This window comes from Argiope bruennichi, chromosome 8 (assembly GCF_947563725.1).
Source record: "Argiope bruennichi chromosome 8, qqArgBrue1.1, whole genome shotgun sequence".
Lineage (NCBI taxonomy): Eukaryota > Metazoa > Arthropoda > Arachnida > Araneae > Araneidae > Argiope > Argiope bruennichi.
Window position 1 is genome coordinate 88,989,054 of NC_079158.1, and position 18,253 is coordinate 89,007,306.

General features: G+C 26.5%; 1 protein-coding gene across 1 annotated transcript in view; it reads right to left on the minus strand.

The window, feature by feature from the left end:
* Window positions 1-18,253, minus strand: part of LOC129981306 (cell adhesion molecule Dscam2-like) — a 493,597-nt gene that overhangs the window by 225,966 nt on the left and 249,378 nt on the right. The window contains exon 8 of the mRNA XM_056092083.1: window positions 592-756. Within this exon, the coding sequence (XP_055948058.1) occupies window positions 592-756 (165 nt within the window). The remainder of the gene's footprint in view (window positions 1-591; window positions 757-18,253) is intronic.

The following is an 18,253-nucleotide window of genomic DNA, read 5'->3' on the forward strand; positions in this document are numbered from 1 at the left end:
GAAATTCACGTCTCCAGTTATGGGTTAAGATAGTTAAAACTAAAGCTACTAAAAATGCAGAAAAATATAGAAGCATGCGCAATTGAATTAAAGAAGCAGATATTGAATAAAGAAGCAGATTCAAGTATAATAGAAAATAAAAATTAAGACTTAATTTAAAAACGTTAGATTTTTGAATTAATAATATATAATGCTAATAGTTAGAATGTAAACATTATATTGATAGACAGCTATTATACTTTTCAATTCACTCAGCATTATTCTTTTCAAGTTCTTCTACTCATTTATGCCATTTTTACCACATAAGTATACTTTAACTAATTAGGAAATCACATTTCTTGCAATGAATACAAGCTGCGATATGAATGGCTAGCAATCATTTATTATTCCTTATCATAATAGAAAAAGTGTTCTTTCCTGGAACTGTTCGCAATCTCATGGAAGGACGGTCCCTTCTTTTAGCTGGAATGTTCTTTCAGAAACAATAAACGGAGCGTCGGGGAAAGTAAAAGCACTTGCACTTAGTATAAAGCAAGAATCAATATGGAGAATTGCTCTCCCTACATAAAGAACAGGTGGTCACACACCAACCTCGAATGATGATGCGGAATGTTCGAGACGCAGGCTGCATTCCTTCACCGGATGTGACCTCGCAGCTGTACTGACCATTGTCCTCCCCCGGTTGAATGTCCATAATCTGTAGGGTGCCATTTGGATAAACCCTTTGTCGTTGGTTGACTGGCAATGGTCTTCCTTCTGCAAAATAAAATAGCAGACACATATTTCTTTAGCGGAATATTTTTTTGTTGTTGCAGTTTTTATCCTGTTCCATCTTTGAGCATTTCTGGGAGATTTGTTATATCTCACCATGTATGAAATGAGAGTAAAAATTCCCTTTGTTTGATTTAAGACAGTTGATTAATTTCCTCGTATAGAAAAAAAAATGGCAAAAAGTTTTACATAAACATTTGGCTATATACTTTGCTTATACTATATTTTATATATACTTTAATTAAAAAAAATGGAAGTTTTATAAAAAATCTGGATTTGACGATTATGTAAAACTTTCAATTATGTACAAATCAAGTCGTCAAAGGAAAATGCAAAGTGTAATTTGATATATCACTCCATAATAGTCAGGTTAAAACTTTAAGTTCGACAATAGAGTATTAAAACGTGTAATTTATATATTACTGTATTAAAATATTTTAAATTGTCTTTTGATTTTCATTTCACGGTTAGAAGGGTGTTATAGCGGGATTATTAAATTCTTAAATTTTTTTATCTCTAAAAAATTACATATTATTAGCAAATCTCACGTTATTAAACACACTTAAACAGAAACAAACAGGATAGTCCATTCGTTTTTCAATTAAAAAGATAGTAACTTACTGCAAAAAACTAAATTTATAGAGTGAAAAAATGACACTCTTACTTTTATTTCATTTGATTATTTTGCCTCATTTGGCCACTTATTAAGTACAAAAGAAATCAATATTTCCTTTGCCTTTTCACGTGTACGCATCCAATGGGTTTGCGAGAAGTCAATAAACTTCGATCATATTTGGGTAAAATATATTAATTTATCATTAATGTAGAAGAATTAAAGAGACACTGATAGTGTTGCTGACTTGGGAATAAAAATTTGTTAATAAACTTATTTTCAACAGGTGATTTGGAGAAGTTTCAAAAAGCATTTTTATTTTTCAACTGATTCTTTTTAAATGCATTGTGATTTGTCCTTTCTTTTTTCAATGTCTTAAGTATTTAGTCTATTGTTACAATGTCTTCATTACATCTAAAAATTTAATATTTCATCTACTTCTGTGCTTCCTCAAATTTGTGAATTAGAAGTTTTCAGGGGGATAGCTGTTTCCCGAAACCGTGATAGATGTAATAAGGATGTCGATATTTGTTTGTTTAGTAGCAGCGAGAAGGTCAGCTATACATAAGAAGATATAATAACGATGTGAGGTTGAATAGCCCATGCCTATGACGGGATATGGCCTCTATTTGAGGGACTGTACAGTGGAGTGTGATGGTCCTTAGAACTCAACAATAGTTTCCACCAATTCAGTGGTGTTATCAAAACCATTCATTTTTACCATATGCTTTACCCCCACCAGGGGGCACTTCAGAAATGAGGATAAGAAGCTTCTGGTATGGTGAAAGGTTCTCCTTCCCTTGGTAGATACAGAAATGGGGAAGAGTCATCGGCTATCTCTTATCGATGACATGATGCACTTCCCACAGGAAGGATTGTACCGTGGCCGGTGATGGCCCTTAAAACTCAACCACAGTTCCAGCCAGTGTTGCTGTCTTAGCTTTCCGGTCAATCAGACTTTTAATACCCTCGGGGGGTCCAAGTAACCTGTTAAGGTTAGCGTATGCTTTAGAGGGAAGAGAGAGTTGTTTACCCAATTAAGAAAGGGAATAATAAGAACGGAATACTCCTTAAGAAAAAAGGGATTTATTTCAGAAAAAATATTCAATTTCGTATAAAAATACCAAAAATTCTTGGAGAAGAATACACAAGTATTAGAACCATGTTTACTGAACTTAGTAAGTCGATTAATATTAATGTTTGTTCTTGTAAAGAGAAAAATCCTGAACGACTCAATTTTGTCAGGAGACTTTTGTAGACATTTTGTCCGAGAAAATCATTTAAAAGTGTTATAAAACGCTCATTATAAAATGGAACAAAATACTTCCTTAATGAGATTGATCGAACAAAAATTGTCATTGCTGAAGTGATTTAAACATGAAACACCACTCAAACTAGAAAGTTCTTTCATTTATCATGCAATGAAAGGCAATGAATATATGACTTTATATGAAAATACTTTTAGTAATTTTAACTGCAAAAAGAATAAATCGTCATATTTTCATTAACTATATTTATAACTGCAGTCAAAACTTCTAAAATGCACACTCATATTTCAGCTGTAAAAGAAATAATAAAATGTTTGTGTAATTCTTAACAAGATTTTATAACCTAAGTTTATGCTAATAGAGAATATGACTTCGTTCATTCTTAACTGTACCTTGCCATCTGTTGTTCTTGAAGATTACTTTTACATTGTAGTTTTAGAATAACGCTTTTGTAATTAACATTTGATATTAATCGATTAAATGGCATTTTCATTAAAAATGGGCTCATCCTGGTTGAGTCAAATTTGTTACACAATCAATACATTTATCAGAACTCATAAATTCTCTTTTATTCGTTTTTAGACAATATAATTAAAACTTTTTTATCTGTTAAAATTGGTCTCAGTGCAAAGTTAATGAGATAACATTGGTTTTAGGCAATTCGAACTTTTCAAAACGTGTGTCCAAAGATGAAACGATAAGAGGCTTGCTATTTACCTACATATCTTGTGGGTAGCTGCAATTTTCTTAAGACATCTCTGCATATAAAGTGCAGATTACAGATTTCACTTCTATCCTTGAATGTATAGTTCGGGGTAACAGGTTGGCGAAATTGGCGCATTCAGTGTAGCTGCCGCCGATCGTTGCAACAAATTGTTATGTATGTGTTTAGCATTCTCTTTTAAAATGTCCATTAAGAAAATAAGTAACCACTATTCCAAAACTACGATGATGAATATTTCATATGAACGTATATCGGAAATTTTTACGAGGTGAAAATGCAATATTAAACAACATATTTCGATCCTCATAGAATAGCAAAAATGGCACTGAAAATTCTTTAGCAAATGATATTGATTCTTTCAGGAATATGTTGGTATTAGAGCATTAGGAAATAAGTTAAATAAAAGTTCCATTTTCTGGAATGTTATATTATTTTCCAGAGATATACTCTAAGTATTTGTAAACAATATATTTCGATCGTCATAGAATAGCAAAAATGGTATCAGAAATACTTTTGCAAATGATATTGATTCGTCCAGGAATATGTTATGTATTAGAATATTAGGAAATAAGTAAAATAAAAGTGCTCCATTTACTCGAAAGTTATATTTACTACAGATATACTCTTAGTATTTGCCAATAAAGGAAAATTTAATTCAAAAGATAAGGCTATGAGGGCAAAATATTCGAGCTATTTTTGCAAAGATAGTAAATATTAAATAACTAATTATGAATAGTTCTTCATATTACTTGCATATTCATTGTAGAAGCTCAGAATAAAGTTTTAAGAATACATATTGAATTACAGATATTCGAAATGTTGTCTTTGTATAGATGCGATAATAAACATTTAATGAAGGCATTTATTTATAAAATTAGGTAAGAGAAAATAAATTTTAGATCCTTTGATATAAATAAAATATTTAACAACGAAACACAAAAAACTATTTTTTTAACTAACAGTTGAATATTAATTAAAAATGTCCTTTATCATGAATTTTTTTACAATATTAATTGTGATATTAAGGTATCTATACACAAGCCATATTTTTAATCTAATTTTAAAAGAAAAGAATGAAATAAAATATATTTCTTTTTATATTTAAATATTATTTTTGAATTTATATTTCTTTTTATATTTAAATATTATTTTTGAATTTATATTTCTTTTTATATTTAAATATTATTTTTGAATTTATATTTCTTTTTATATTTAAATATTATTTTTGAATTTATATTTCTTTTTATATTTAAATATTATTTTTGAATTTATATTTCTTTTTATATTTAAATATTATTTTTGAATTTATATTTATTTTTATATTTAAATATTATTTTTGAATTTATATTTCTTTTTATATTTAAATATTATTTTTGAATTTATATTTCTTTTTATATTTAAATATTATTTTTGAATTTATATTTCTTTTTATATTTAAATATTATTTTTGAATTTATATTTCTTTTTATAATTATATATCACGCATTCCTTATTTTTTTTTAACTTCCTATTATTTACTTAATCAGATCAGTGAATATTTATTTCAACTTTTAAATTTTCAATTTGATTAAATTATTTATTTGACTGTAGAAGTATACTTTTAGCAAAAAGCCAGATTCAGCAAATAATTTTCAGTAAATATAATGAAACGGTTTTTTTCTTATCGAATTAAAAAAATTGATGAAACAAGAGTACAGTTTGCTTATGAAATATAAAATAAATAGTGCAATTCTTAATATTAAGACATTTAAAAACTATTTATTGATATAAAGGTTAATTTTAATTAGAGAGTCTAAAATTTATATAAGACTATCTTTGACTATCTTTATATAAGACTTTTCTCTTTTCAGCAAGTATATATTAAACGAAAGAAAAGGGAAGCCTTGGAGCCAAAATATTCTTCTAATGAATTTTAAAACGATATTTTAATGACCAATTCTGAAAAATAGAGTCGGCATCATAATTTTGTTATATCGAAATTGATTTTTTTAGCTTCTAATTCTTTATAAAGATAAGAAAAATATATTGGATTATTTTAAATCGTACTGTAGAGATTAAAAACATAACATTTGATGATTAATTATTTATAAATAAAATTACATATTAATTCCATGTTTTATTGATGTATTAAATATTTAACATGGAAATTATTTTTCACCAGTGTCATTTATTCTGAAATAGTATTTTATTAATACTTAATTACGAATATTTTTTTAAAAATAATTATAGAGATTAATTAAAAAAATTTAGCTTCTATTCCGTAGAAATAGATCTAATATGTATTAAAAAATTTAAAACTCCATTAAGCAAAAAGCTAGATAAACAAATATTTAAAAAACAAAGAATATTTTGGTGGAGTTTTCATGAAAATGGCATGTTTCTTTTCAATGTGCTAAAAATAATCTATTAATTTAAAGATTCATTGTTGTAAATTTCATAATGCACAGAATACATTATTATTTGTGACTAGATATACATTGTGCCATAGTAAAATAATCTCTATAAATGTGTTCATTTTTTACTGTTCCATTAGCTACAAAATGTAAAAATCTAACATTTTTTTCGAATAATATCAAAATAAAATTTTGTCACACACAATCATTTACAATCCATAAAATACATAATTAAAATAACAAATTACTTTTGAATAGGAACGAAAGGAAATCATTTTTTTTAACACGATGGTAATATTCTAAAGACATGATATTAATAGAAACAAAACATGCTTATGAATATTTATTAAATTTCTGTAGGTAATCATTTAATGCCATAATGCTCATGTTCTGGTGTTTTCTTTTCTTAATTATAATAAAAAAACTGTATGCTACAACTAACAAAATCTAAAAAGGGGAATTCGGAAATAAGTGCGCTCAACTTTTCTTTCTCGGGAAAATTAATTTGAATTTTTTTGAAGAAAGAAAACCTTTTTCATTTATTTTCAATTCCGTGAAAAACATTTTGTTACAATATTAAAAAAGTTTTTTTTATTTACTTGCTTTATAATTACATCTATTCGATGATAATCTTAAGAGCGGAAATTGATTCTCAAGTTTAGTGTTTTTTTTTTAAATTTAAATTTAAGAAATCAAAAATAGTGTATTTATTAAAAAAGAATAACTAGAGCAATATTTTTTTTTTAATTATGATATATTTTTAATGTATGAATATATACGTTAAAAATTGTTTTTAATGCATCACTTTTCTTACAGAAATGCTCGCTACATTTAAAACGCTGATAAACATATTCGAGCTTTTTAAAGTAAAATTATTTTAACATTATTCTGTTATCAGGAAATATATACCCATTAAAATTAAATTGAGCTTATTATTATCAATTATATCCTGATTTTGATATAATTGGACCTGTTAATATAAATTCAGTTTTGTGTCTATTAAAGCATTAAGATACATCTAATTTTAATTATTTACTATTAAAAAAGAATTTATAAACATTTTTCAACGGATTAAAGATTTCAATTTCGTATAATTATGGTAATGAACAGCAAAAAATAAAATGTGAGGTTTATAAAGGAGGATTTATATCTTTAAAAACGAATGTAGAAAATTCTTTGCGAAACTTTCAAAAAATATGAAAAGCAAATAGATTTTTCATGAAAAATTGGAAACAAAAACTGATTGAATATTTATAAAGGAATGAAAGCAATTAAAATTTCAGTGTAACTATGAAAAATATTCTTCTATATTACATGATAAAATATTTTTCAAATTTCTTAAAATTAGGGAATAAATCAACTGATAGTAAAATTGAAATCTTTAATTAAATAATTTTTGAATTTTACAGTTATGAAAAAAGTACTTCACTTGTGATTATATTTTCGAAAGGCTTCGCCGAACAGCTCAAAATCTTTGTATTATTTTAGGTAATGGTATTTATTTATTGTTAGAAGATAAGGTAAAAGAATTATACAGTTTAGCACGTTTTCGTCATCCATATCACATTTGTGTCAAATGATTAATAAAATAATTTGAAAAAAAACCCTGCTTTTTTTAATAAGATTCACAAATCATGATTATAACTTTAGATAAATTATAAAACTATTTTCCATCTCATATGCCCATTTCAAATCGAATAAAATGAAAAATTTTGTAAAATCCACTACCATGATTGAATCTATGTACTTTTTTCATCTTGGAAATTTTCTATAAAAATTATACTTACATTATTTTAAAACCTGTAAGAACGGATACATTCACTATAGAATGTTGTCAGTTGCGTTTTCTGCCTAATTGCAAGAATATTAACCACTGTTATGCAAAGATTGCTTAGTAATAAAAGAAAGAATAACTGCAACAGAAATCAGTGTGTAAGGGTTTGAAAAAAACATGAAAAATAGTCACTCTCTCTCTCTTTTTTGATCAAGTGAGTATAGATCAGCATTCATTTTGAAAATAACCTTTATACTATACTATAAACAAATGTCATACTATTCATACTATAAACATGTTTCATATTATACAAATAGATGCAAAAAAAAATCCAAACTATCTAATATTTTTTGATGTCTTCTTAACATACTGTGTTCGATTCAGAGACAAATAGCAAAAAAAAAAAAAAAAAAACGATAGTCATATGTAAGTGGAAATATATCATAAGTATATCATATATAAGTATATGATATATATCAGTGGACAAGTCATATATAAGTGGAAAAAATGGTTTAAATGACATGAATAATTGTATTTGAATAAATGTACTTTTGAAGAAATTACGAAATCAAAATTTTTATTCCGTTCCCTATTACTATTAGTTGCATTTCGTAAACTATTTGTAACACTAACATTTAAACAAAAAAAAATTCTACAATCAAAATTGACGAGTTGTGAAACTTTGAATATCAGTATATTTACCAGTAATCGAGAGATATTCCTGTAAAACAGAAGTCACTAAATGGAATTAATGCAACAGAACTGAGGTGGATATTTTAAGCTTTGGAATCCATAATTTTCATCAGCAATATATTTTGTTGTTGAAACAATATAAAATATAATTTTGCACATAATTTAAAGTCTTTTTCCAAAAGCAATTATAAGCTTATTATTTACGGCTTATAAACACGACATCAGTCTGTTATTTGAGTCGAATTCAACTTATTAGTAAAGTTCTAAATATTTTATAATAAATACTAAACTCATGGGTATACTATATACGGTTTTCGTGTTTTTATATTTTCCATTTATTATTATTAAACGAAAACGCAAATCTATGATTAATCAGTTTGTAAAGTGTTTTTAAGATCGTATCAGATTTTATTGAAAAAAAGAAAAAGTAATTAGACAGAATTTTCACAATCAGCTTTTTTCATTCATTGCCTCTTTTGAATTAGAAAAACATATTGCGAAACTTTTAACTGACTTTTAACTAGTTAGAATTTTTTTCTATCAAATTACCATAATACCACTAGATTCCAAGAAAGTCAAATAATGTCACTGATTTCTTTATAAAAGCTTCCTTTTTCTAAGTGAATCTTTTCGTCTTCCTTTAATAAGTTTCTTTTTTTCTCTCCAATAATTATTTTAATTAGTTCGCCATCGAGGTTTTCTCCTATTAAATGTATTTCAAAACAAATCCGCAAAAATGAACTTTCTGAAAAAGAAATGCAGTTTCATTCTTATGATAAAGATTTAATTATTTCAAGCAGTCGTTTAGAAAAATGAGTGTGATAATATGCTTATATGAGTAAATGTATTTACTTTTAATGATTTCATCCTGAGACAAAAAATGACATCTAAACGATGTTTGTTTCCTCATGTTTATATGCAAGCATTTGACTTTCTTTTAGATAAGAATTAATTACAAGTCTGAAAAATTGGAAAGAAACAACAAAATTGAATGACACGCTAAAGTCTTTCACTTTTTAATATTTCGTAATTGAAGATTCTTTGTTACAATGGTCTTTATCATGAAGTCATGAAAAAAGTTTTAATGTTTTCTTAGATGTAAGTTTATATTTGATTATTAAATAACGCTGATTTTTTTCATTTCATTTGCATTTATTTAAGGTAACACCAAATATATCACTTTTTTAATTGTCATCTTGCGACTTCTGTTTGCTCATTATTATTTTAATTTTGTTTGGATATTAGACTTGAATTTCTTGACAAAGAAATGAGAAATGTTGATTAAGGGAAATAATATCTTATTTCAAACCCATTTGAGCTTGAATAAAAAATGAAAACCATTCTTTTTAGAAAACTATTAAACATATTTTTTAGAAAATCTCTTATTTTGAACTAAGGCTTAACTAAGTTATTTTGACTTCACATTTCACATTAAATTTGCAGGTTCGTGATTGGTTTCAAAAACTGATTATAAATGAGAAATTTTTAATAAAAATCCATCACACTTATTAAGTTATTTACTATAATAAATAATGATGATGATCCTTGTTTCGATGGACCCGCGACTATGGTTTTGATGAACCTTTGAATAACTAATTTTGTAATTTCTCATTAGTCGTACCGCAACAAAATTATACAATTTTTTTATTGTAGTCCCTATATATTACGCTTTCAAATATATCACTAGAATATTTTACATTTTGATGAATTACGGGCAATCACGAATTTATTTTCAGAAACTATTTTTAAAATATGAATTTATTATGTATAATATTCAATTGACAATGAATAAAAGAAACATGTTTCCAATGTAACATAATATTTGCACATCGAAATGGAAGAGGATTTATACATTGTTATTAACAATTGTTTTATATTCTTCACGCGTTCTTTAAAAAATCATTTAAAAGGAATAAAATCAAGAATTCCATTTGCATTATTACAGATTTATTCAGGTGATTATATGTTTCTTATATGTTCACGAATTCAATAAACACAGCACGAGGCAGGATATTTAAATATAGGATTTTAATGTCTTTCACATTTTGATGCTTTAAAATATTGTTTTTAAAGAAACTCATAAACATTACGTTTAAGAGGTTAAACATAAAGCTTTTCTCGATAATGTAATTAGGTGATTTTGAAATATTTTACATTTATAGGATGTTGATAACAATAAGATTTTTCAATACTTTTACAATTGAATTATTATGAGTAAATCGAGTAATTTTGTTATATTTAGATTTCATGGAAGTGGAGGATTCATATTCAGGATTCATATTCAGTTCATTCACCTGAATATGAATTTCAGAAAGAATTGTTATCGAAATACGCATATTTATAATAATGAGCAAGAAAATTACTAACAAGTCAAAAATAATAAAAGTAAAAAAAATGTATTTTTTAATATTAATAAAAGCATGCATTTCAAAAATTCTTCCATTTACGTTTATTTTTTTATTGTTAGCATATTCAACTATATAATTGGTTTTCAGATTCGCCCCATATCTATTGTGAAGTTATGGAAGATTAACAGATTCATGAATTCGGGCACCATTGCTTGAAAATGGATGTTAAATAAAGGTTGAAGGCTACCAAACAAACTGTAAAAACATGTTCTTTCTATGATCAACAGTTCAAACAGAGTATCCCCCGTTCATATCAGCGCCTCCATTTATATACTTTCCTCTGTCAGAGTAATGAATTTTCTCGAAGAATCAAAGGTTTCGGCTTTTTATAATAAAGATATCGCTGATACTTTTGGCTTTTCTAAAACATTCATTGTTTTGTTCGCAAATCTGCAATATCTACCAAAAAGTCGCCAAATATATCACCAAGTAATCTGCTAAGATTAGAAAAAATTGACATAACAATGATTATAGTTATTTGTAAATTTCACTTCAATAATGAAGATAATACATGTACATATAATCTCCCTGTGCATATAATCTCATAATAAGAGAGATTAATAATATGAGATTATGCGCAGGGAAAGAGTATTACAGATTTATTACATTATAATTTAAAATCATTACACTAAAAACAAGCTTTAATGTATCTCACACAAATGGAAAGTTCCATAAAATATTTTAGAAAAATCAAAAGTGCAAAAATTTATTTCGATTGGAGAACAGTAAGAATTTTTATATATTTATCTTTTTACTTTGAATATTTTCCCCCTTTTTTTGTCTCTCAGAAAAAGATAGAACATTTTGAAATTTCTAATCTTATTTTTAGATTTTGATTCAAATAATTAAATAACTTTTTCATTAATTCTATCTCCAATCTGTGCTTTTGCACAAAACGTTGTCAATGAAGAAAATCCCTAAATTTTTTTTTCTTACATTCCCAAAACGAATTCCAAAAAAATTAAAGAATATTCTTTAAGATCTCTCTTTGTTCAAAAATGAAAGCGAATTGAATTCATTTTTTTCGTTCTTCAGTTATATTATTCATTAAAAGGAAAGAGGAGACACTCTTAGCTCTTAATAAATTATCTTGAAAGAATTTCTTGGTTCTGGAAAGTACAAAGCATTGTTTTTATGTTATTTATCTCGCTGATAATCGCCTTAGGAATTAAGAATTTCAATGATTTACCTTTTCTTATTTCTTCGAAACTTTGATTTATAATATACATAAAAAATGATGCAATATCTAAAAAGTTTTTCATCATTAAAGAAAGCATGGTTCCAATTAAATGTGACTTAAGTAATAGAACAATTGCCAAAAAAATTCCATTGATCCATTTTATTATTGATTCTATTTTTTAACTATATATTTTCAGTTAGTTTGAGATTATAGTGCTAATATTTTTATATTTTAATACGGACATAAATATATATAATTGAGTAATAAATATATATAAAGTAATCACAATAGTTTTATTTTCATTTATAATTAACTGCTCAAGACCATTTATAATCTTAGTCAAAATTTCTTTAATAATTTTCTTCTGTTGAAAATGCAGAAGTTCATAATTTTATAAATAATCATTAAATTAGTCAAAAAGGTGTCATGAGAGGATATAAATTTCTTTTATAATGAACCCTTAAGCTCTGTAACTGAACGTTTATTATATTCATAGGACATTAATTGCATTGAAAAAATGATCTAAATTATTTTCGTTTAATTCAAAATAAATTAAATAGCATATTGGATATTAAAAAGCGGCATTGTTGAAATAAAAATGTCTGTAGTTATCGGTTAAATAATTTTTGCACCATTTAATTCATTTTCAAGAAATATCAGAGAAAGGTAGAAGAATAATTTTTTTAACTTCACATAAAAAGGGGATGGTTTTTTTTTCTCAATTTATAAATTATACTATGATATTTGAAACTATACATTACTGATTTGAAATTCTTTTTCATGAAATAAATACATTTCAGATAAGATATCCCATATCAGCTCATTTGGAGTCAGATTTAACAGATCAAAAAATCATCAGTGCAATAATATAAAAACTTCATATGTATTAGTTAATACAATTGAAAAGCTGTTAAAATCTTTCTTTTTTTCAAATTAAAATTGAAATAATATTAATGTTAATTATAAGCGGACAAAAATTAAATTTACTTTTTCGTTCTTTCATCAGCTAGTAATTTTTGTTATATAATCAATCTAATTAATTAACTGAAGAGTACTGACGAATTAAGTTATGAATAATATTAGTTTTTATATAAAGTGTCCCTTAAATTCTTTGTAATCCTCATTAACTTTGGAATGGCAAAAACAATTGCCACAACCTTAATATATACGGATAATGAAGTAACTAAACGCTACACAATGAGATTTGTTACAGCGATATCTTGCTTAAACAGCCTAATTAGCATAATGATATAAAAAATGATATAAATTACAGATAAAAAAACAGTATTATAAAAATTTAGAATGTCTTCGATTTAGAACAAAAAAACACCTAGAATTCAAATGTTGTTAAGAACAAAACACGCAAAATGCACATTTCTTTGGTCGCAACTCTTACATAATAAAAACATAAACAGAGTATATAGAACAGAATAATTTGCTACTAACAGATACTTTTATTTTCAGTATTCGAAATGTTCCATGCCATCATGTGACTGTTTATTATTTGATATATATATTCGGATGCCGCGAATTGTTTAGTCACAGAATTTGGAAAACATTACCAAATCTATGCATTTTCTACATCTTAATACTACTGAACTTAAGGTGTCTTTTCATACTTATTTGAAAACACTACATTATTTTCTAATCCGCTTTTTCCTATATTTTATACTGTTTTCGAGATATAAGCACTAACTCGTTTGTTTGTTGCCAGGTAGCATAGTGACCAACCATATACGTTCTTGTAGGGCATTATTATTTCCTTTTAACTAACCACCAAGTTTGTGATAATAATTATCGTCATTTTCAAGTTAATGTTGGGTAGAAGAACTTTTATGGACAATATGATTTCTTCAAAACCATTCTAAAATTTTGAATTTTGTGTATTAACTAATTTATTTTTCCTATAGATAAAATGAACATCAATAAAAGTCACTAATAGTCAATTGCCTTAATTTAGATCTATACGAAATGATTTATACACGTTTCCTTAACTAAGCAGGTATCCTTTTATCTTGCAGCAGCATATGTCATCTAACAATTTATATAGAAATAGTATTCAATAATAGTCGTAGATTATTCAATTGAAGACTTGTTTCAATGTAACTTTTTCTGTATAAATATTTTTCGTATTACAACAAGAGAAAGGAAAAAAAAATGTTTAGAAATTAATATCGTCATATTAAAATAAAGTCCAGTCGCTTAATATAAACATAGTATATTAAAGTGTCGCTACTTTAACGTCAAATTTATCGATTAATAATAATTTTATATATTAAGTTATGTACTTGTGCTACAGGTAACTGAACATCAATAAACAAAGTGAATGGTTAATTGCTTTAATTTAGATCCATTCGGTATTAGATACATATGCATTGCATCAAATAATCTGGAATCATTTAATCTTATAGCAGCATTCTTCATCTAAAATTTATATAAAACCATGATTCAACAATTGTCGTAGATTATTCAATGATGAAGACATACTTCATTTTAATGTTTTCTGCATTAATATTTTTAGATCTTAAAACATACAGAAGGAAAATATTGTCTGGAAGTTAATTTAATATCATCAAATTAAAATAAAGTCCAACCACTTAATATAAATCCAGTGTATTTATTTGCCGATTCATGATAATATAAAAGTCTTCATCATAAGATTTGAAGATCCGATATATCCCAAGGATTTATAACTAGATATCATATTTGGGTTCATTATATCGGCGCCAAAGGAGTGTCTGATATCATTTGCACTCGTTTTATCAAGAAACATAATCTGATTTCTTTTTCTCCTTTATTGTATGGTTAGACAGTTCTTTATGACATAACAAATGACCATGGAATTTTTGATAATCACTATGACTTGAAGCGTAAGAATTGAGGAGCTTTCGCCTTATTACAAGGGTTGCACACATTTGCAAGGGTCTTATTACAAGGGTTGCAAATTCTTAAAGCTTTTCTAATGCTTTTATAACAATATGAATATTTTACCATTTATATCTATGAATTTAAGACTTAAGTGATATATTTCCCTAAGCTAAGCAATTAGCTTATTTTATGTTGAGATGTGACACTCAGTTGGATACTGATTATCATATTTATAATTACATCCTTAAAGAGAGTTTTTCTAAAACGACCTCTTTTAATGATAACGTATCTCATTATATTCATAATGTGTTGGACAGCAATTATGAATTAGTTTTTTTTTTTTTTTTAATTTTGGAGGATTATTTTTAATGTGTTTGCTAGACTGTAACATCATTCTAGCCGTTATTTTATTCTATGCTAATTTAATTCTTATAAATCTTTTTCATTTTGTTCTTTATTAGAGAAATTACAAGCAGTTATTTTTTTGCGCCTGTCTCTCTGGGAAAATACACAAATCAACAACAAAAATATTCTTTGACAAAAGCAAATTCACTTGAGAATGTTGTAGTTTTACAAGTAAAAACAGCCTATCTTTAATAGCCATATTTTACAAAAAGAAGAAAAGAAAGGGGGAAAAAAACTGAATTTTACATAGCATGTGAAGAATATAGCGATTTTTTAAAACTGTGGTTTGTCATATATGGCTTCATTTTCCTACTAGTTGTGAAAAATATCAACTATACCACGTATTGGTAGGGAAAAATATTTCTTTTTCTCTTATAAAATTTGAAATAATTAAATGTTTCTTGTCGCTTTTTAAGAAACGATACATTAATTAAAATTACCTCCGAAAAAATTACCATCTTCATTATTTTTCAACATGCCAAATAGGGAAACGCCGTTTTTCTTAAGAGGCACCAAAGGAATTTTATTTCTCCTGACAATGAAAATACATATTCAGAATCGGATTTTTTTCTTAGTAACTTTCCAGGCTACTATGATGGTAACCTGAAGTGAGATTGAAGATTGTATTTTTGCACATTTGCATATTTGCGCTTTGCACTTTTTATTTGGTTTACCTAATTTTATGTTTTTATCGTAAATTATATTTAAAATATTGATTTTTATTTAAAAAAAAACGACCGGCAAAATTTACTTTCATTAATTTTTTCGTATAAATTAAATATTCGTGTTTAATTTTTGGAAATAATGCTATTTATCTTTTTTGAAAAATACATGCAATGTCAAAAATTAGTGAAATCTTTTTTAAATTATTATGATTAAGTGTTAATAACAATACTTATGAAATGACGTCAGTGGTTTTACATAAATAAGACTATTAAATAGAAATTTATGTAAAAGTTATTGAAATTTTCACTATCTTCCAAATATTTTACAATTTATTTTATTTGAACTTGTTTATCTCAATAATTGATCACATACCTAAATTGCAAATTTTGATTCTTGATTACATATAAATATCTAAATTTGATAACGGAAGAAGTTACTTCCCCTGAGTCATTCTAAAAGCACAGAAGCTCACAGAAATTTGAAATGTGTTTTCTGGATGTAAAATTAAAAAAATAAAATCTCAAACATATTAAAAGTTGTTTTGTCATTCTTTTTTATGAAATTCTTTTTATGTGAAAACATTTATAATAGTAAGTCGAAAAAAGATCATACTATTTCCTCTTAATTATTTATAAGTATTTTTAAAAGATTGTTGATCCAGTATACCGTGTTTAAATATATATTTTTTTTTAAATCCGAGTGAATTTTTTTAGAGCAGAAAACGAAGGGGAAAAAAAATCTACGGTCGGAAATTTCACGTTATCATGTGAGAACATTATTATTTTTTTCAGTCATTATTTGTCTTAATTAATTTAAGAAAAGCAGGTAAAAATATATGCAATTAAAAGCTGATGATGAAAATTATCATTTATACTTTATTCATTGCTTCACGATTTCGAGTTTCAAAACCCCCTAACCAAAGCAACATTATGTTCTCACATGATAAAAAAAGTTCTTATGCGTTAAAACTTATTTTTGTAACAGCTAGGAAAACTAAATATTATTTATTATTATTTTTTTTCAATTTCTCATAATTTATTCGCAAGATCTTTTATTCCTGTTTTGCACGGCATTTTAAATTTAATATAAATACAAAAATACATGAAAAAAATACCATATTTCAAAATTTTTCGATGAATTACAATGAATGTTTGAATGAAATTCCTTACAATAATTTCGAATAAATATTGAAGTATTTTATGAATTTGTTTTTCTTAACACTCTTTCTTTTAAAATCTTAAATGCAGACTAAATTTTAAGTTATTCCCCCTTCCTCCTCAATTCCATGTCTTTCCGAATGGAATCGCAATGACACCATGCGTTTAAATAAAAGCAATAATATCTTCTTTGAAATTTAAAATAAATGTTAGATGGACTGAAAAAAAAATCAAAAGTTTGTGCCGAAATATCAGAATGTGAAAATACTCAAATAAAGAAACACCTATAGTATTGTAAATGCATAACTCAATATGAAACCGACGCGAAAGAGTAACGACGACAAAGTATAGACGAAGATTTATACAATCGTGATGTGTATAGCAACAACGTATTTTTACGCACATTCTTTACAGTGACATTTTTTTTCTATTGCATTATAGCATAGGCATATAAAAGGGCAAACATTATTACAGATAAATTGCTCTCATTCCATTGAAATAGTAATCGTAGCTATAATACTATCAATAAATTACCAAGTAAGACATTTTTACATAGATATATGCTTAAATTCGAGACAGTTTTCATCAAATCGTTTTTATATACGCGCAGGGTGATTGACGGATTATTCTGGCATAGCGAAATTTGCAATATTAATTAATATTCGTCTTCAGATTTAGTTTGGTTTAGTTACATTAATGTCCCGTTTTTAAAGCAGCGGCATTAGGGCTATTTTGGGGTGGACCTCATACTAGATGACGAGGACGACACCTGAGCTGGTACCTCCTCTCCAAACTTCCACACTATACCAGCTAGAGGACGTTTGGTCCCGACGGATTCAACGTGCACCGTCTGCTTACACGGTGGAATCGTACCCCTAGGGTGTCGGAATTGGTGGAATCGGGTGTCGAACCTGAAACCCTCTGGTTCCGAAGCCAGACCTTGCCACCAGGCCACTGCCGCCAATCCGATTTACTTTGCATCTGAGGATTATACACAAGTGTCCAGAAATGGCAAATAAGTTCCTCGATGAAACTCTTTTTTAGAATTCACATGTTCCAAAAATTTATTAGACAGTATTACAACTACATCTCAAGTTTCTAGTAAATAATTAGTGATACAAATCGGAAAATAGAAAAAAAATCCCGAAAAATATCAGAACAAGAATTAAACAAACTTACAGAATAACAGGTGTATACGAAGAAAATGCAGAAGAAATGCAGATAATTATATTCAGTAATCAGAAAATTTGGAACATCATCCACATTCCCATGCAAAGGACTTTGTAATACGGAAATGAAATAACCCATTTGGGAAATCATGTTTCTGGATTGC